Here is a 19,727-nt window from a genome sequence, read left to right on the forward strand (position 1 = left end):
CACGGAGACAGAGAGACAGAGAGACAGGGAGACAAGGAGACAGGGAGACAGAGAGACAGGGAGACAGAGAGACACAGAGACAGAGAGACACGGAGACAGAGAGACAGAGAGTCAGGGAGACAAGGAGACAGGGAGACAGAGAGACAGAGAGACACAGAGACAGAGAGACACAGAGACACAGAGACAGAGAGACACAGAGACAAGGAGACACAGAGACAGAGAGACACAGAGACAAGGAGACACAGAGACAGAGAGACACAGAGACAGAGAGACACAGAGACAAGGAGACACAGAGACACAGAGACAGAGAGACACAGAGACAAGGAGACACAGAGACAGAGAGACACAGAGACACAGAGACAGAGAGACACAGAGACACAGAGACAGAGAGACACAGAGACAAGGAGACACAGAGACAGAGAGACACAGAGACAAGGAGACACAGAGACAGAGAGACACAGAGACACAGAGACAGAGAGACACAGAGACAAGGAGACACAGAGACAGAGAGACACAGAGACAAGGAGACACAGAGACAGAGAGACACAGAGACAGAGAGACACAGAGACACAGAGACACAGAGACAAGGAGACACAGAGACACAGAGACAGAGAGACACAGAGACAAGGAGACACAGAGACAGAGAGACACAGAGACAAGGAGACACAGAGACAGAGAGACACAGAGACAGAGAGACACGGAGACAAGGAGACAATATAACAAAAATCAGTTACTTTTGTCTTTATTTTAAAAAATTTAAATGTCTTGACAATTATAGAAAGAAACTAAAAACATGTAAATATATAAAAACGTGCATTTAAAAATATAATCACTCACTAAGCCGAGTAGACATCAGCTTGACATTTTTTATTCTTTGTGTGAATATTTTCAGATTTATTTTTATCCAGTGGTGGAAACGGCTAGCGTAAACATTAGCTACGCTAACCCAAAGCACTGAGCATAAACATTAGCTCTGCTAATGCTAAAGCGCTACACCAACATAGTGATTAGTGGAAACTAATGCTAAAGCGGTGAATGCTAATATCAACCACGTTTACGCTGACCACGTGTAACATCGCCCTCCACTGGCCAAATTTGTTATTGCACACCTGTTAGCATTGTTGTTTTTAATCACCTAGTTTACTGTAGGGAAACGTAGCCATTAGCGGCTTTTAATAAACCTACTAATTTTGTGTGTTTGATGCATGTGATGGACTAGAGCTCCCTCTGGTGGTCGCTTCAATTTATTTTCTTTCCTTTTTTTCATGAAGATATTTCAGAACCGGACCTGTCGGGTCTCCTTGTGGGCCGCCTGCCGTGTGCGGATGTTTGGTGAAGTAGAAACTGAATCAGGATGAATTTTAAGTTGTTTTCAGGAAATATCAAACCTTTTCTCACATTTGTGATGAAATGGAAACAGCCTGGCTCTTCGCTGAGTCCTGCATCTTTCAGAATAAAAGCCTCAGTATTTTACCAGCACCCCTCTTCACCAGCAGGCGGTGAGTCCTGAGGGCCGGACCCGGAGCGGAGCGGCGGTCCGGTTTCCGTCTTAGCTCATAAGTCCTGGCGGAAAACTCAGCTGATCCTCACATCAGCTGCTGCTGGAGGTTTCACTAAACATGCTGAGCATTCACAGACTCCTGCTGCACTGCAGTTTCCTCACTAGAGGGCGATGTTGCTTTATTTACAGAATCATGCAGTTATTCCAGATTTTTACACAAATAAGACAGGAAATACCTTTTCTTTGTCACAAAAATAGAAAAAACTTAATTTTGAAAATCTATTTTTTATCTGATAAACAGAATTGATCCCACAGAGCATTTCAGATAAATCTGTTTCCATCAGCTTTAAAATTCATTCAGTAAGTCAAACATTAAAGAATCTGATCTGAATCAAAGCAAAACAAACTGTCAGCAGTTCTGTTTCTGACTGGAAAATATTATTTGGAAATTTACAGACTAACAGCAATAATTTGGTTTTCAACCGATCATAAGAAAAAATTGTGTTAATTTTTGACCACATGAATTTTTGACCAAATGAAATATGTAATAAGCAAGCTAGCTAAATGTTTAGGTTGGAGCTAAATATCTAGTTAATAAGATTATTTAGTTAGAGATATTTAGCTTAGCTAATTCCAACTGCACGATTGGCTAAGTATTTAGTTGCTAATTAAATATTTTGTTTGAAAAGTGACATCTATAGATGATTAAACATGGTGAAATGGAAGCCCTGTTTTTTCTCTTAAGACAGGATAAATCATTTATATTCCTGATCATTTTTTACAGTGTAACTTTACAAACAGATCCTCATAAAACATATTCACGTCAAAAATTTAACTAAATCTCAGCAACAATGACTTTTTTAATTTCCAGAAGAATCAGCGTAAAGAACATTTTTGTTTTTTCACCTCAACGCCAACATGACGGGCAGCCGCCGGGGCTGCTGGGTAATGTAGTGCATCAGGTTGCTCCTACCTTGCCGGTCTGAAGCTCTGCAGCGTTTCCTCTCTGAGGGTTGATGTCGGTTCGGCTGTCCGGCTTTAAAAGCTCCCAGCATGTGACCGCCTCCACAGCGGCTCACTGGGAGAACTGGTCTGACTGGGCGGCCATATAAGGTCAGACCTCCACCTGCTTCCTGCTCTCCTTCATCCCGTCGCGTTGGAACCAAATCAGACTTCTCCTCTGTCCTGATCAGCTAGATGGAAACTTTTACCAGAAAATTATTTTAAATCCATTATTTTAGTTTCTAGATTTGTCGACATTTTAATGTTTTAACCCTTACATAAATAAATGAAGAATTAAAAATAGTTTTATTTGATATAAACATACTTTTAGAGAAACTTTCTGATTAATTTGAACATTTTTGACCTTTTGAAAGCCTTCAGTTTAGGATGACCATTAATTATTGCTTGAATAAATACTGAAACATTATTAATCTGCTGCTGAATTAAACTCTGAGTTATTTTTACCCAGCCTGGGTCGACCTGATCCCTGCCGGCTTCTGCAGCGGCAGACAGAAGATCCAGCTGGTTTCAGGGGGTTGTCGGTGCAAACCTGGGATTATTCTGGGATTTCTGCTGTGGACATTTGGCAGACATCTGGAGCCTGAGGATGATGAATGACAGGATGAAGAGCGGAGGCTCAGCGGGTTGGGTGTGTGGCTCATATGCTGCACAGATCCCAGTAATCCCAGTCCCAGCGCTGCGGTCCCATCAGCTGTCCCAGCACTCCGTCCATCAGCGGCTGGACAGAGGACAGCGGACCGTCTGACATTTTTGCCCCGTTTTGTCACCATTCCTCTCTAACTCCTGGTGATTCTCCGTAATCCCTGGAAAAGTCGCAGTAAAACCAGGAGAGACGCAAACAGCTGCAGTTCGGACACAAACGCTGCTGAAGCTGCACTGCTGCAGCGGAGGAGGAAGCTGCTGCAGTTTGGATCAGTTTCTGCAGCTTCTGAACCAAAACGGCTTTAGACTCAATCTGGGAGGAAGATCTGCCAGGACGAGACATTAAAACGTCTGAGTTAAGCACCTGGTCTGGAATTAATTCATCACAATTTAAAACCATAACGTCAACAAAACAAACAATTCAAAACCTTCCTTCCTGCTAAATTATCCAATAAATATTGAGTATCGTTAGATACCAATTCGATACAGAAAAACTGACTTAAAACATCTCTTTTTATATTTATAAATGAAATTACAAGTTTATAAATTAATTACAATTCTTCTAAGTTATGTGGAACTGCTGTTAAAATCATTTGAAGGCTCAGAATCAGTCCAGTACCGGTACCGGTACTCCAAAACTCCACATTGCAGGGGAGAAAGACTCACCTGGTATGAATTAAATTGTTAGCTATTGGAGTTACTTTAAAATAAATTCATTTAACCAAAGAATGTCATGAATTTGTGTGTATCCCATGTTAATGCAGTATCCATGCAGCCTGACGAAAAACATTTTGATAGACAAACATTAACAAGTTTTAATTATTATCAAACTTTATCAAACACGCCATGTTTGAGCAAAAAAAACAACAAACAAAACTCATAAATGTACAGAACCAACCAGGAGAATCAACTCTTTTAGTTAAAACTCACGCTAGCATAAATGTTTGAACTGAACCTGGTCGCTAAGCTAAGTTTCTATTAGCAGCAGTTAATCTTTCTGGTAAACGTTACAGTAAAACAAACCTTTATCTTGGCTTTTTTCTATTCTTCCTCTTTCTTTTCTCCCTCCTGAAGGATAAATCCTTTTTTGAGACGTTGTTTTGCTGCTAACTTTGGTTCGGACGCTCCGCTCATTGCAGCTCATGATACCGGCGAAGCGTGCGGTACCTACCGCGGCCACCGGGGGGCCCAAAGAGGAATTTATTTTTTCTTTTTGTCCATGAAATAATGATTCTACACACATTATCAAATATATATTGTTGTAAAAACAAATCACTTTATGATTAAACTATGCGTTTTTATAATTATAATGACAGAAATTGTTACTAAAAATAAAAAAATAAAAATCAGCTCCACTGAGGGGCCTCAAGCACCCCGAGCCCTAAGCGGCTGCGAGGTTTGCTTATGCCTTGGGCCGGCCCCGCTTATGGGTCCTTTAGCCTCTCGCTATTCAGGGATTAAGAAATTTAAAAAACTTAAATATGTCCATATAGAAAAAACCCGAGAAAACTTGTCAATATTTTAATATTTTTCTTTTTTTCACTTTGACGTGATTTTTAAAGTCAAGAGAAAAATAAAATTTGGTCCGACTCAAACATGTTCTTTGTTTCTCATCGGTTCTTGTTCCAGTCAGGTTGTGATGTTTTTTAAACATCTGTTCCTGCTTCATGCTGTCAGTCTGGTTCTGTTAGTGACCTTTGACCCTGTGGGCCTGCAGCTGAGATAAGGGTCTTTGCTAATAAATGAAATCATTTTTCATCAAACTGCTTCGGTTTTTTTCTCAACATTATTTTCCAAACTGGAGCAGATTAATAACCGGTTTGAGTAAAAACGTTTAAGGTGGTTAGAATGAAGAAACTTTTGATTAAACTATAAATCTGTTGAGATGCTTTGATCAAAATGAGTTTGTGTAACAAATAGATCCATAAAGGCTTAGTTTGGGGTTTTTAGCGGATCTGTGTCCTGGCTGGATGTGAAGCCCAGTTAAACCCAGACCACCGGGCCGCCGGCAGCTGTCGGCCGCAGAGCCGCTGCTTCCCAGAATAACTCCGGGTTCCTCTGGCGGCTCTCTGCGGTTCTGCTGGACTTAGTGTCCTCAACCCGCCTGACGGACCGGACTGGACCGGAGGGACGCTAACTCCGCTGGAGCGTCAGGAATCCCGGGATTCTGCTCCGTCCGGCCTTCCGGCCTAAATGACTGCGGTCCGGTCAGAGCCAGAGAAGAAGAAGTCCAAACCTGGACCAGAATGGCGTCTCCGGCGGTAAGTTGATGACGTCACGATGGAGAAACAGCAGGAGGTTCTGATGGAAACTGAAAACTAAGATCATAATTCTCATGTTTTTGCTTCTGTTCGTTGGTTTCCTGGTAAACCCAGAACAGAAAATAACATAAAACCCTTAAAGCTGCCGCAGTTTGTTACTTATTTTAAAAAATGAGTTTATTTTACATTTTGGATAAAACTGTCAGCATGTTGTGACATTTTATGACTTAGTCTGTGAAAAGATCGATCTCCTCCTCTTCCTCCCTGAGATGCTATCACTGTCTGAACCACAAACAACCAATCAGAGCCAGGAGGAGGGGCTTAACGCTGTTAATCACCTCATGTAATGTTTTTTCTGATGAAGGCAGAAAAAACATTTTATCGTTCTTCATCAGTGGCTATGCTAACTAGCCTTAGCATTTACAACAAAATCTGCTGAAAGGGAAAAGATGCAGCAGTAGGAGGGTTGAGCAGCGCCACAGATTGTGATTGACAGCACTAAGACCCGCCTCCTGGCTCTGATTGGCCGTTTCTACCTGCACAGGGAGAAGGCAGAGGAGCTCAGTTTTTTTCACCAAATGGTTCTCATGACATGAAGACAATTCAAACAAATGTGCAAAAAATATAATTTTCATAAAAGTTACCAACTGCAGCTTTAATAACCAACCAATCAGAGAGCTGATTGGTCCAGATTTTCCACAAACCTTTTGCCATTACAGCCAAAATGTCAAGCAGAGAAAACTGAGACATGTTTTTAAATTAAAACCGATAAGAATGATGTCTTTAGACATTTACTTTGAACTCTTCAATAACAGAGCTTACAGAGCTGCTGAGTTACATGACTGTCTCTGAATTTATAAAATAAATGTTAATAAATGTTTCAGAAGATTGTGTCTGTGAAAATTGTGATTCTTCTCTTTCCAGCCGTTCTGTTGGAGTGACTGCAGGACAAGCCCCAGGCATCATCCCTCCACCGCCGTGCCCTACTGCTGCTTGGGCTGCTAACGCTGCCGCCATTTTGTTTCCGAAGAGAAACTCAGTAAAAACTCACAGCAGTTTTATTAGAGGACAGAAAACAGATTTTATTTCAACATGATCTGATCTAAAGCCACAACTTCCCTTTACAACAAAAACCTTTTGCTCACAGAACTTCAACGACTTTTTGTTTCTACACTAAAACAAACAGATTTAGTTTAATAATGTTCAGTATTCTTCCACTCAGACTGAACAGAACCTCCTTCAGTGTCTGAACCGGGCCGGACCTTCAGCCTCCTGAAGATCCTTTAATGCATCAGAATAATTTATGACATAAAAACTAAAAGCAGCACAAACTGTTTAATCTGCTGCTGATCTTTACAACTCAGCAGGTTTTACGCTACAGAGGGTCACATCAGAGCATTGTGTGTTTGTGTGTGTGTGTGTGTGTGTGTGTGAGTGTGTGTGTGCGTGCGTCTGCGTGTGTGTGAGTGTGTGTGTGTGTGTGCGTGCGTGTGTGTGTGCTCTTGCAGCAGCATCAGTCCAGCTGGATGCTGATCAGTCTCTTTAGGATTTGTAGATCTGATGGTTTCCTCCGGCGGCGCTCGGCGGCACGGCGCCACTGCCTCCGGCCTGGACGTCCACGAAGCCCATCCTCTGCTTCCTCTTCCTCTGCTCCGTCATCTGCACACACACAGGAAGTCCACACGTCACTCCTCCAGCTGACCCGACTACTTCCTGCCTGCTGCTCAGGTGGGTGAACCTGGAGGTTCAACGTCCGGTTTAACCAGCTGATGATTCATATTTGTCTTCAGGTCCTAATGTTATCCTGGTCCTAATGTCCTTATATGGGCGTGAGTTCATTAAGGTTATGGGGGCCGATTGTAAACAGTAAAAAATAACAGGAATAATTTGGGTTATTCAGGCTGTTAAAAAATAAAAAATGGGGTTAATATTTCAAAGTCATATTTTCACCATGTCATTAATTAATTTATAAAGGTCACAGTTTGAAGTTAAACAATTATAAAACAAAACATTTAGCTAGCAAGAAAAATAGTTTGAAGCTAAATATTTAACTCCACAATACTTGGTTAGCTCGCTAAATATTCACTTTGATGCTGAATATTTTCTTTGAATCTAAATAAATAGTTAAAAAGCTAAATATTTAGCAACACACTAATTAGCTAGCTACCCAGCTAGCTAATTAGCTGGGTAGCTAAATATTTAGCTAGCCAGCTAGCTAAATATTTAGCTAGCCAGCTAGCTAAATGAGCTGACGTCCCAGCATGTGGAGGACTGGCCGTTAATGTCACAGCCTGTCCTGGTTCCTCTGCAGGTGGAGTAGAACCCGGTACCTGCTCCTTCAGCTCGTTCAGCTGGCCCGTCAGCGTCGTCACCACCTTCATGGTCGACACCAGCTTGTCCTGCAGCATCCTCATCTCGTTCTGCTCCCCGTCGCCGTCGGTTACCACCAGGGACATGGCCTGCATCCGGGGGAACCAGTCCAGGTTGTTGTTCTGGGACAGAGAGGGAGACGGTGAGGCAGTCGGGTCGGGTCGGCTCTGTTCGGGTGGGTTCTGGTCGGGTCCATACCTTGATCATATGGGCCACGTAGCTCTCTGGACCAGTGTAATCCGTCTGGTTCTTCTCCCGGACCAGAACGATGAAGTACAGGTAGTTCCAGATGTTGTGCTCCAGCTTGATGTGCTCCTCGAACGAAACCGTCTTGTTGTCAAACTTATCTCTCTCCAGACCTGCAGGGGACAGACACGGCTCAGCGGAACCAGAACCGGGTCTGAACCGGGTCAGAACCGCTACGCACCACAGATGAAGCATGTGGTCTTCAGGATCTCCTCCTTCTTCTGCTTCTCGCTCCGCAGGTCGGCGAACGTGTCGATGATGACGCCGAAGATGAGGTTGAGGACGATGATGATGACGATGAAGTAGAAGAGCAGGTCGTAGACGACGCGCGCTGGGAACAGCGGCTCCTGCACACAGGTCCGATCCCACATTACTGATAGAACCTCGCTTAAACAAAACCGGTCCAGAACCGGGTTCTGCTACAGCCTTACTGTCTGCAGAACCTCATTAATGATCTGGTCGTTTAAACCGACTGGACTGACATCTGCAGATCCAATAAAACAGCAGAAACTCTCAGGTTCTCCAGGTTGCACAAATAAATCATCATCTGTTCTACTTTCTGGTGCAGATATTTGAACTTTGACCTCACGTTTTTGGATGGTTTACGGAGGACGTCTCCCACTCCTCCCCCGTTTCTCAAGCCGTGATTCAGGACGGTGACGATGCACATGAGCAGCGTGTCACAGGCCCGCTCCGTGCTGGGCTCCCCTGGAAAACAAGAGCAATGCAGGGTTAAACTCCGCCTCCCGGGGGTTAAACCCCGCCTCCTGAGGGTTAAACTCCGCCTCCTCAGGTTAAACTCCGCCTCCCGGGGTTAAACTCCGCCTCCCGGGGTTAAACTCCGCCTCCCGGGGGTTAGACCCCGCCTCCTCAGGTTAAACTCCGCCTCCCGGGGTTAAACTCCGCCTCCCGGGGTTAAACTCCGCCTCTTGGGGTTAAACTCCGCCTCCTGGGGTTAGCTATGCCTCCTGGGGTTAACACTGTACCATTACCTTTTTTTGTTGTAAAAATAATAACTCCTGCTCTCTCTGAAGCTCCGCCTCCAGGAAGTCATCCCAACATGGCTCCTCTATTAACCGGTTAATGTTTTTACCAGCGTCGCTCTGAGCAGCAGCTCTTTTAATGAGCTCAGCAGCTGTATGCTAATTGCTGCTGGCTAGTCTGAAGGAGCTGAGTGGGGGAGGAGCTTTGTCCTTGAAGGCGGGGCTAGGGCCACCCAGGTGTTTAAACAGTTGGATGGTTAAAATGGAGATTACAGCATTTCTCAAATATGAAAGAATCAGAGCAACACAGCAGGAATGTTGTTGATTAAAAACATTAAAATATGATGGAAAGATAAAAAAAAAAAGCTGATTTTACACGATACCGGCCGTTTAACAGCCCATAATGTCTCAGTCTGAGTTCCTTTAAATTGAGGCTGAAATCCTGTTTGGAGATGTTGAACCATAAGAACTTTAACACTGACTGATGTATTTGATGTATGTGATATATTGGAGAACCTCGGAGCCGCTCCGGATCGGAACCTCTGCAGCTCCTACCTTCCTCCTCCGCCACCGTCTCCACGCTCGTCTCAGCGGTGCAGCTGACTCCGTCTGTGGAGCACGACCTGAGGAAGTCCTGGGCCGCCTCGGTGTGCTGAGGGTCTGCAGACAGCTGCAGCAGCGGATCCACCTCCATGATGAAATCCTCCTTCAGGAACAGGAAGCCCAGGATGGAGAAGAGGTAGACCAGGATGAGGGCGAGCAGCGCCGTCAGCAGGATGGAGCGCCCGTTCCGGGTCACGCTCTTGATCACGTTGAACAGCGTCTCCTCCCGGTAGATCAGGTCAAACAGCTGGACACACACACCACCACCATCATCATCATCATCATCATCATCAGGGTCTGCAGAACAAAGAGGACTGAACGCTGCCGTACCAGGATGCTGTAGAAGAGCTCATGGACGAAGAGGCCCAGGGTGGAGGTGAGGGCGTAGGCCAGGTGGTACAGGAACTCCACATCCATCACCATGGCTTTGTAGCCCATGATGAAGGTCCCGTTGTTCCCCACAAAGCTCACCACAAACACCACCTTATTGATCAGCTGGACACACACGCACACACACTTTGCATTATTTTTTTAAATAATGACACATTAATGCAAAGTTGGCACTTTAATTGGACTTTCAGTGTAACTTTTAGAGCAACTTTGCATTAAACGTGTTATTTAGCGAAAGATGACAGTCAGACAGTCACACACACTCCTTCAAATAGTGCTTCCCCGGATTTTATCCAGTAACGTGAAAGAAAACCTGTCTGATCAAACCGAATCAGAACTTTTTCCACAATGATGCTAATCCATTAATACTGAAGCTGGTTTTCACTTGGTGCGTTTTGCTGACTTTGAAGACGATTATTGTACTAGCTAAATAACGATAGCATTAGCTTCTGCTAACTACCATGTTGGTCTACCTCGTTAGCATTAGCAAAACAAGTGTTTATGGTTAGCACTTTAGAGCTAGCGCAGCTAACTTCTCAGCTGGTGCTGCCCATCACGGCTGCACTGTCTCTTACGTTGAGCGATCCCAGCAGGATGAGCGTGTTTCCAATGCCCAGGTGGTAGATGGACCTGAGGATCAGCGCCAGCGTGAGCGGCTGCAAGCCATACTGCTTGGAGAACAAGCCCAGGACGGAGAGCCCGGTCAGGATCCAGAACAGCATCAGCAGCATGGAGTCATCGATCGCTCCTACACAGGAAGAGAACGGACCAATCAGAGGGAGTTTCACAGGTGGAGGGAACTCAAACGTTCGACTAGAAGTGACCAAAGATCCACCCACGCACCCTGGCCAGAGTCGTAGGGGTAGAAGAAGGCGATGATGAGGTTGATGAAGACGGCCAGGTTGAAGGAGATGGTTCCCCACAGAGTCATCCTCCTGGAGAACCAGTACAGAACCGGCATGCCTGCAACAGACCGGACACAGGCTCAGAGCCGGAAACATCCGGGGATGTTACCGGCCGGCGCTCTGCTCTCACTCCTCAGCTTCTTCTGCCACTCCATCTCTCCATGCAGGAACGACGTCTGCTCAAAGAAGTGCGTGACCTTTGACCCCTGCTCGTCCTGCTCCGTGGTGTTGAAGACTCGGAGCTTTGACTCCTCGGTGAGAAACTCGCAGATGGGATGAACAGGAAACACGATCTGCTCCATGCTGCGGTCGTCACGCACAATCTGGAGAAATGAAGCAGGAATGACAGGAAGAGCTGGAGAAACTTCAAATTAAAAGACCTGGAACATTTAGAGGGGCGTTTTATTTTGTGAAAGTATTTTTCTAAAGTTCTTCAGATGAAAAACTTCGTCATCAGCTTGATGACAAAGTTTGGGATAATAAAGGACCTCGATCTGAGCCGTGTGCTGGTCGTAGTATTCCAGAGGATCCTGATCCACGACCTCAGCTGGAGCCGAAGACTTCAACATCTGGGACAGAGGACGGCTCTGGAGGGTCAGCTGCAGGGGGAGAACGGTTGGATGAACGGCTGGATGACTGGATGGTTGGTTGGATGAATGGTTCGATGGTTGGATGAGTGGTTGGACGGTTACCATGGAGGAGATGCCCTCCTCACCCTCCTTGCTGTTCTTGGGCGGCTTCAGGAGGTTCTGCAGAACTTTGTTGTGTCTCGCCAGCTGCCAATCAGAACCCAGCATCAGAACAAACATCTGATCCAATAGAATCGCATCAGAGGAGTCCAGCAGCCAATCGGGAGGCTGCGTGTCGTCACCTGCTGGGCCAGGATGTAGATGTTGTGTCCCACCTCCCGCGGCGACACCTCCACCTCCACCTGCTCCTCCTCACAGTCGATCGCCTGCTGGTACGCCTTCTTGATCACATCCACCTGCAGACACGCAGCGTGAGACCGGGCCGGGTCAGAACCGGGCCAGAGCCTGGATCTGGAGCGGACCAGAACCAAAACCAGAACCAGAATCTGGATCTGGAGCGGACCAGAACCAGAACCAGAATCAGAACCAAACCGGGAAAGAGCCTGGATCCGGACCGAACCAGAATCGGGTCAGAACCTGGATCTGGACCGAACCAGAATCGGGTCAGAACCTGGATCCGGCCCTCACCAGCTCCCGCGGTCGCAGGTTGAACAGGATCCTCTCGGCGTTCTCGTTGTCATGACGACTCTCCATCAGTGCCAGCAGCAGCTTGGAGGCGTTGTCCTGGCAACAGAAACAGAAACATTCATCCAGGAGAAGGTCAGCCAATCAGAGCAGAGGATGAACCAGCTGCTTGCTGCTGCCCTCTGGAGGCAAACATCTGTAATTACACCAATTTGAATGCATTTCATCTGAGCTTAAATTTAAAGTCCAACAGAAACCAAAGCTGGGAGGAAAAGAATCAGAACTGAAATCCAAGACAAATAAAAAGATCTTTGAAGGACAGAACCAGTCAAACAGAAAATGTGGTACAGAAAGGCAGAAAACAAAGACTTCCAGCCAACGTTGGTGTTTTATAATAAAGTAAAACTTAATTATCACAAGACTTCAGGGATAAATTTGATTCAGACAAACATGAATTATTTAGTTCATCATAAGGAAGGAACCTGAAATAAATCCTGTTTAACAGCAAGTCTAAGTCATATTTAGTAAATAAGTGCCTTGAAGTAACATAAGTTGTAATTTGGTGATTTATAATAAATATGTTCAAAATTAATATGACTCCAGTAAATGACAGAGATTATTTTATCATTTGTATCAAGTGTTTACGTTTGTATGTTTAGGTCATATTTATTATTTTCTGAAAATCTTTTTTTCTTTGTTTCATTTTCCTACATATAGAGGACAAATCCTGCTAAAATGATATATTTAATATAAAATAAATTGGAAAGTTTTCACTTTTTCTGTTTGGATGCAGTATTTGGCACATTATTTCAATAAGCCATTTATTTACTTCTATATTTATTGCTAGTTTTGGCAGGGTCAGTCCTCCGTACTTGCACATGTAAACGTCTCAGGTGTTGTATAGTTAAAATGTACAGACTTGTCATGTTTTCTTTAAACTGAGGGCATTTCTAAAAGGTCTGAGTAATTTTTGTGAGAAATCTCAACCTGAAACCGATCAGATCAGATCAGATCAGAGTAAATATTGATTTGTGATCTGCTGTCACTGCCGACCCGTTCAGGTGAGAGCAGCCGACCCGCTGTACCTTCAGCTGCAGAACCATCTCCAACCGGTACCAACACAGCGGGCTGATGTCGTTCAGGATCAGCGCTGTGATGATGTCGATGCCGTTGGACTCATGAGTCACGATACACGTCTGAAAAACACAGAAATCCACGACAGGGATCAGTTTTCCTGCTGGACTCTGAGGTCTGGGGTCCAGGTCCGAGCCTTATGACCGTCTGACGGTGGAGTCCTGGGCTATAGGCTTGCCGGACGGCTCACAGCGTAAAAAGGCTGTGTGGTCGAACGGACCTGTCCCTTAAGACCGATGAAGCCGAAGAAAACATGAAACGTGTTGGCCAGGGTTTGGAACGGAAAGAAGGCTAACAGTTAGCTTCTGAACTGAACTCGTTCTGAAATGTTGGGTCTGACTGTGTGTTGGAGCACCTGGTTCTCCTGGCAGGGGCCCTGGCAGTACTCTGTGAGCGTCTCCAGGGTCTGGATGATCAGGTAGACGTTTGATTCGTTGATGTAGAGGCCCAGCAGGCCCAGCCCGCCGGTGGTGCTTCCACACATGATGTCCAGGAACTGCAGCGTCTCACACACCAGGTTGTAGTTGGTTTTATTGTTCTGGCAACGCAGAAAGTTCTGGAAACACAAAAATCATCAAAACATGAGCTGGGTCATCTCTAACACTGTGATTCTTCTAACAGCCACGAGGTGGTGCTGTGATGGACGGCAGCTGATCATCAGGATCTCCAGTAACTAGAAACAGTCCAGAACAGGGGTCCCCAAACTTTTTCCTGCGAGGGCCACATAGCTGTTCCTTTCTCTGGTTGGGGGCCGGTCTTAGTTTTTGGAGAAAGAAACCTTAGAAAATTCTTGTCGACGGGGGGGAGGGGGGGGAGAGAAGGGCTGTTCTGTCTTTGAAACTGTCGGGGGGGGGGTGCGACGACACATTCGCGCTTTTAGATGGATTTTTACCCAGAATGCAAATGGAAAAAACCGTGAGTGAAACGGTGACTGGGACTGACTAGTATATATTCCATTGAGGGAAAGTTAGTTTCACATCTGCTCAAAAGCCCCCTGGTGGTTGAAGAAAAATCCACATATAAACCGGAAAATACAATATATGAAAAAAAAAACACTGAATGCTCTCTGGTATGAGGAGGCGGGCCGGATCCGGCATTGTTCAGGGGGCCGGACCAAATGACGTGGCGGGCCGGATCTGGCCCGCGGGCCGTAGTTTGGGGACCCCTGGTCCAGAACATCTTGTTTAATGTAATCCAACCGGACCAGCTGGAGATCCAGAGGAGAACCAACTGGACCTGAGCAGCGGGCTGGACCCGACCCAGCCTGAACAGGAACCAACCTGTTGATCCGGTTCTTATTGGTTAACATCAACCAGCACACAGATTCCTGCTGTTTGTTGGTAGTCAGCTGGTTTGTTTGTGGTCTGGTTTGTTAACTAACCTGCAGTTACAGTTGGCTGGTTAGCACTGACTAACCTGCAGTTGTTAGCTACAGTTGGCTGGTTAGCTCTGACTAACCTGCAGCTGGTTGTTAGCTACAGTTGGCTGGTTAGCTCTGACTAACCTGCAGTTGTTAGCTACAGTTGGCTGGTTATCACTGACTAACCTGCAGTTGTTAGCTACAGTTGGCTGGTTAGCACTGACTAACCTGCAGCTGGTTGTTAGCTACAGTTGGCTGGTTAGCTCTGACTAACCTGCAGTTGTTAGCTACAGTTGGCTGGTTATCACTGACTAACCTGCAGTTGTTAGCTACAGTTGGCTGGTTAGCACTGACTAACCTGCAGCTGGTTGTTAGCTACAGTTGGCTGGTTAGCTCTGACTAACCTGCAGTTGTTAGCTACAGTTGGCTGGTTATCACTGACTAACCTGCAGCTGGTTGTTAGCTACAGTTGGCTGGTTAGCACTGACTAACCTGCAGCTGGTTGTTAGCTACAGTTGGCTGGTTAGCACTGACTAACTTGCAGTTGTTAGCTACAGTTGGCTGGTTAGCTCTGACTAACCTGCAGTTGTTAGCTACAGTTGGCTTGTTAGCACTGACTAACCTGCAGTTGTTAGCTACAGTTGGCTGGTTAGCACTGACTAACCTGCAGCTGGTTGTTAGCTACAGTTGGCTGGTTAGCTCTGACTAACCTGCAGTTGTTAGCTACAGTTGGCTTGTTAGCACTGACTAACCTGCAGTTGTTAGCTACAGTTGGCTGGTTAGCACTGACTAACCTGCAGCTGGTTGTTAGCTACAGTTGGCTGGTTAGCTCTGACTAACCTGCAGCTGGTTGTTAGCTACAGTTGGCTGGTTAGCTCTGACTAACCTGCAGTTGTTAGCTACAGTTGGCTGGTTAGCACTGACTAACTTGCAGTTGTTAGCTACAGTTGGCTGGTTAGCTCTGACTAACCTGCAGTTGTTAGCTACAGTTGGCTGGTTAGCTCTGACTAACCTGCAGGTCGTTGTTGTGGTTCTCACACAGCAGCTGCAGGAACCTCAGGATGGGCTTCATGATGGTGACCGCTGGTCCCATCTCCGCCTCCACCTCCCGCTGCTCCTCTGCCTGCTGCGTCGGCATGGCGGTGGCCGTCACCGGGGCGATGCCTTGACCGTGAACCATCAGAGGAAGTCCTCCTGAACCAGGGAGAGCCAGTGATGTGGAACCACCTTTCCAGAACACACATCAGTAACCGTGAGTAACTAAACCTGAACCCTGGTTGCTAACCCGCTTCTACCACCACCGAGCTAACCCCTGACCTCAAACTACCGGACATCGTGTAACCCCGCTCACCGGCCTCCAGCTCCTTCTCGTTGGCCTTGTGTGTCATTTCACCAACGTTTACAGAAACCGTCGCCTTAATGTCCATCTGAGCTTCTTTCATCCGGTCATGAAGAACCTTGAAGAACTTCTCCGACTTGTTGTCGCCCATCATCAGTTTGTAGAAGGAGTTCTGCAGATAAACAGGAGTTTTTATTCATTCCATTGATTTTGCTTGATTTCTTCCTCTGTTCTATGGTTCCAGTTGTGCACTACGGCCATCCGGTCCCGGTGAACTCTGTTGTCTCTGCAGGTCCAGGTGTGCTACCTGGATCTCCGTGTTGCCTCCCTCCAGCAGACAGATGGCCAGCTGGATGCTCTCCTGGAAGATCTTGTCGTTCTTGGAGCTCATCACCAGGTCGGTGAACAGCTTCGTTCCTCCTTCCCGGTCCAGACGGCACTGGATGGCCGCCACCGCTGCCCAGTCGCGCTCCTGTTCGCCACCTGGCCCACAAACGCATCATGACGTTTCTCAGTCAGCCTGACGAGAACTTTGGGTTTTCCACGGAAACACTGGTTTCCATGGAAACAGCCATTTTTTTCTCTCAGAATGGGTCAAAGTTAAAACATTAAAGAGTTTTGTGTGAAAACAAATGAAGTCAACAGTTTATTGTTCGTGCAGGTTACACAGATCAAACTGAAGCTCACTGGAGAACCACAGGGCTGTGTGTTCGGCCCACTGCTCTACTCACCAACAGCCTGATGGTGACAGCAGTAATGGCTCTCATTGCAAACAATAATTAAATAAAGTCATGTCTGTCAGGAAATAACAGGATGATGAAGCGCTGCATGAGCAGAGAGAGAAGACAGAGAGGCTTTGGGTCCGATTAGCATCGGTTAGCATCTCAGCTCTGGTTTCATTTCAGTGAATCCCACAGGACCGACCCGGCCCTGATCCAACACTTATCTTTTAAATAATTATGTTCTTATTATAGACACATCTTTTCATTTATTTATATTTAATTATTTTTTCAAAATGTAACAATTTTATTGATTTTGTCTTTCACAATTTAATAATCTTATTATTAAGTTATTAATTTTTTTTTTGTTTTACTTAAATAATTTTTTAGAAACATCTTTGTTACTGAATCTTAAAGTCCTGAAGATGTGGAGAAATGAAAGGTTGACTTTAAGGTCGCTGTGTTCATATTTTACATCAAATCAGAATAAAAAAATGTCTGGATGGAAAATCTCTTGAAACAAAAAAATCTGAAAATAAACATCTTAATATTAGAAAATATTAAAGTTAAGAAAACAAAAGCCTCTGAATAATGAAATCAAACTAGCATTTTTTGTGAATTAAAACTTTAGTCTAATTTGTCCTAGATGAGGGCTGTTAAGAGGCTTTTATTGTGACGGAGCAGCAGGAAGCGTTAGCATCCTGCTAGCAGCAGCAGCTCCCAGTCGTACCTGCGGCTCCCAGTTCAGCCAGGTCGTTCTTCTGGTTGCTCTTCCTGTAGGAGAACAGGTAGTTCTGCAGCAGAACTTTGCGCAGCAGAATTCCCTGAATCAAACCGGGTCAGAAAGAAACAGAAAGGATTGAGTGTCGTTTTTAACCAGTGGATATTAATCTGGTTTTAGCATATTTTCTCAGAAGAAGCATCAGAATCACAGAGACTGAGCCTCAGGTTGACCTCTGACCTTTTCATCAAAGTCCAGGGTCCTGATGAGCATCTCCTGCAGCGTCCTCAGCACTTTGATGCACAGCTTCTCCTCTGAGGACATGAGCGCCTTGGTGTGCTGGATCAGCCTGCAGAGCAGACACCGCAGTGAACACCATTTCCCAGCATGCCTCTGGCAGCGGCCGCTCAGACCCGGCCGACCTACTTGGAGATGAAGCCGCCGGACTCGCAGCGCTGCCGCGCGTCGGTTCCCTCCATGAACAGCAGCTCAGGCTGGTGCAGGACGTCCACCAGCACCGACAGCTCCGCGTTGACCAGCGGCTTCAGCCGCTTCTCCAGGGTGTTGATGATGTCCTGGGGACGAGACAGGGGACGTCAGAGAGGACGAGACGGGGGACGAGATGGGGGACGAGATGGGGGACGTCAGAGAGGACGAGACAGGGGACGTCAGAGAGGACGAGACGGGGGACGAGATGGGGGACGAGATGGGGGACGTCAGAGAGGACGAGACAGGGGACGTCAGAGAGGACGAGACGGGGGACGAGATGGGGGACGAGATGGGGGACGTCAGAGAGGAGACGGGGGACGTCGGAGAGGACGAGACGGGGGACGAGATGGGGGACGTCAGAGAGGAGACGGGGGACGTCGGAGAGGACGAGACGGGGGACGAGATGGGGGACGTCAGAGAGGAGGAGACGGGGACGAGACGGGGGACGAGACGGGGGACGTCAGAGAGGAGGAGACGGGGGACGAGACGGGGGACGTCAGAGAGGAAGAGACGGGGGACGTCGGAGAGGACGAGACGGGGGACGTCAGAGAGGAGGAGACGGGGACGAGACGGGGGACGTCAGAGAGGAAGAGACGGGGGACGTCGGAGAGGACGAGACGGGGGACGTCAGAGAGGAGGAGACGGGGGACGTCAGAGAGGACGAGACGGGGGACGAGACGGGGGACGTCAGAGAGGACGAGACGGGGGACGAGACGGGGGACGTCAGAGAGGAGGAGACGGGGGACGTCAGAGAGGACGAGACGGGGGACGAGACGGGGGACGTCAGAGAGGACGAGACGGGGACGAGACGGGGGACGTCAGAGAGGACGAGACGGGGGACGTCAGAGAGGACGAGACGGGGGACGTCAGAGAGGACGAGACGGAGGACGTCAGAGAGGACGAGACGGGGGACGTCAGAGAGGACGAGACGGAGGACGTCAGAGAGGACGAGACGGGGGACGTCAGAGAGGACGAGACGGGGGACGTCAGAGAGGACGAGACGGAGGACGTCAGAGAGGACGAGACGGGGGACGTCAGAGAGGACGAGACGGGGGACGTCATAGAGGAGGAGACGGGGGACGTCAGAGAGGACGAGACGGGGGATGTCAGAGAGGACGAGACGGGGGACGTCAGAGAGGACGAGACGGGGGACGTCAGAGAGGAGGAGACGGGGACGAGACGGGGGACGTCAGAGAGGAGGAGACGGGGACGAGACGGGGGACGTCAGAGAGGACGAGACGGGGGACGTCAGAGAGGAGGAGACGGGGACGAGACGGGGGACGTCAGAGAGGAGGAGACGGGGACGAGACGGGGGACGTCGGAGAGGACGAGACGGGGGACGTCGGAGAGGACGAGACGGGGGACGTCGGAGAGGACATCTGCAGCCGGGAAGCGTCCCCCGCGGCGGCGTACCTGCAGCTTCTCGATGATGTTCTTGTAGTCGAAGGGGACGGGTCTGGCGCTGCGGCTCGGCGTCTTGTAGGCGGAGCGGCTCAGGGTGCCGACGGCCGAGCTGGACAACACGTTGTTGATCAGCGCCTCCAGCTCCAGAGGGAGGGAGATGGAGCGGTTCTTAGCTGAAGACGCCCAGAAGAAAACAGAAAACGGTTTTTAGGCCTTAAAGACATTTTGTCAACTTTAAAACCTGATTGATTTTGATTTGAAGAGAAAAATTGCAGGAATGTGTCGATTTTCCATGAATTTTGTGAAAAACTGGATGGACTCAAAGAAGGGTTTAAAAATATGATAAGTTCAATTTAAGGAGGAGAAATTCCTCCCACAGTCCAAAAACATGGCCTCTCCAAATTCTCCCTAGGTGTGTGTGTG

General features: G+C 47.3%; 1 protein-coding gene across 2 annotated transcripts in view; it reads right to left on the reverse strand.

The window, feature by feature from the left end:
- Window positions 1-6,483: 6,483 nt before the first annotated feature.
- The window catches only part of itpr3 (inositol 1,4,5-trisphosphate receptor, type 3), a 56,569-nt gene continuing 43,325 nt past the window's right edge, over window positions 6,484-19,727 (reverse strand). Inside the window, exons 37-59 of one of the 2 annotated variants that reach the window (XM_088003459.1) lie at window positions 19,314-19,477; window positions 17,838-17,986; window positions 17,652-17,760; window positions 17,421-17,514; window positions 16,279-16,454; window positions 15,984-16,143; window positions 15,645-15,826; window positions 13,628-13,828; window positions 13,224-13,334; window positions 12,142-12,237; window positions 11,796-11,909; window positions 11,617-11,700; window positions 11,413-11,523; window positions 11,055-11,247; window positions 10,863-10,982; window positions 10,595-10,767; window positions 9,960-10,124; window positions 9,582-9,876; window positions 8,633-8,751; window positions 8,225-8,390; window positions 7,996-8,156; window positions 7,758-7,919; window positions 6,484-7,086 (exon numbers count right to left, since the gene is read on the reverse strand). In XM_088003459.1, the coding sequence (XP_087859585.1) occupies window positions 6,970-7,086; window positions 7,758-7,919; window positions 7,996-8,156; window positions 8,225-8,390; window positions 8,633-8,751; window positions 9,582-9,876; window positions 9,960-10,124; window positions 10,595-10,767; window positions 10,863-10,982; window positions 11,055-11,247; window positions 11,413-11,523; window positions 11,617-11,700; window positions 11,796-11,909; window positions 12,142-12,237; window positions 13,224-13,334; window positions 13,628-13,828; window positions 15,645-15,826; window positions 15,984-16,143; window positions 16,279-16,454; window positions 17,421-17,514; window positions 17,652-17,760; window positions 17,838-17,986; window positions 19,314-19,477 (3,422 nt within the window). In that variant the 3' untranslated portion in view covers window positions 6,484-6,969. Of the gene's footprint in view, window positions 7,087-7,757; window positions 7,920-7,995; window positions 8,157-8,224; window positions 8,391-8,632; window positions 8,752-9,581; window positions 9,877-9,959; window positions 10,125-10,594; window positions 10,768-10,862; window positions 10,983-11,054; window positions 11,248-11,412; window positions 11,524-11,616; window positions 11,701-11,795; window positions 11,910-12,141; window positions 12,238-13,223; window positions 13,335-13,627; window positions 13,829-15,644; window positions 15,860-15,983; window positions 16,144-16,278; window positions 16,455-17,420; window positions 17,515-17,651; window positions 17,761-17,837; window positions 17,987-19,313; window positions 19,478-19,727 lie in introns of both variants that reach the window. The other variant, XM_015013044.2, reaches the window with a different exon arrangement.

The sequence above is a fragment of the Poecilia mexicana genome, unplaced genomic scaffold, assembly GCF_051168715.1.
Source record: "Poecilia mexicana isolate PSO_F unplaced genomic scaffold, ASM5116871v1 scaffold_23, whole genome shotgun sequence".
NCBI lineage: Eukaryota > Metazoa > Chordata > Actinopteri > Cyprinodontiformes > Poeciliidae > Poecilia > Poecilia mexicana.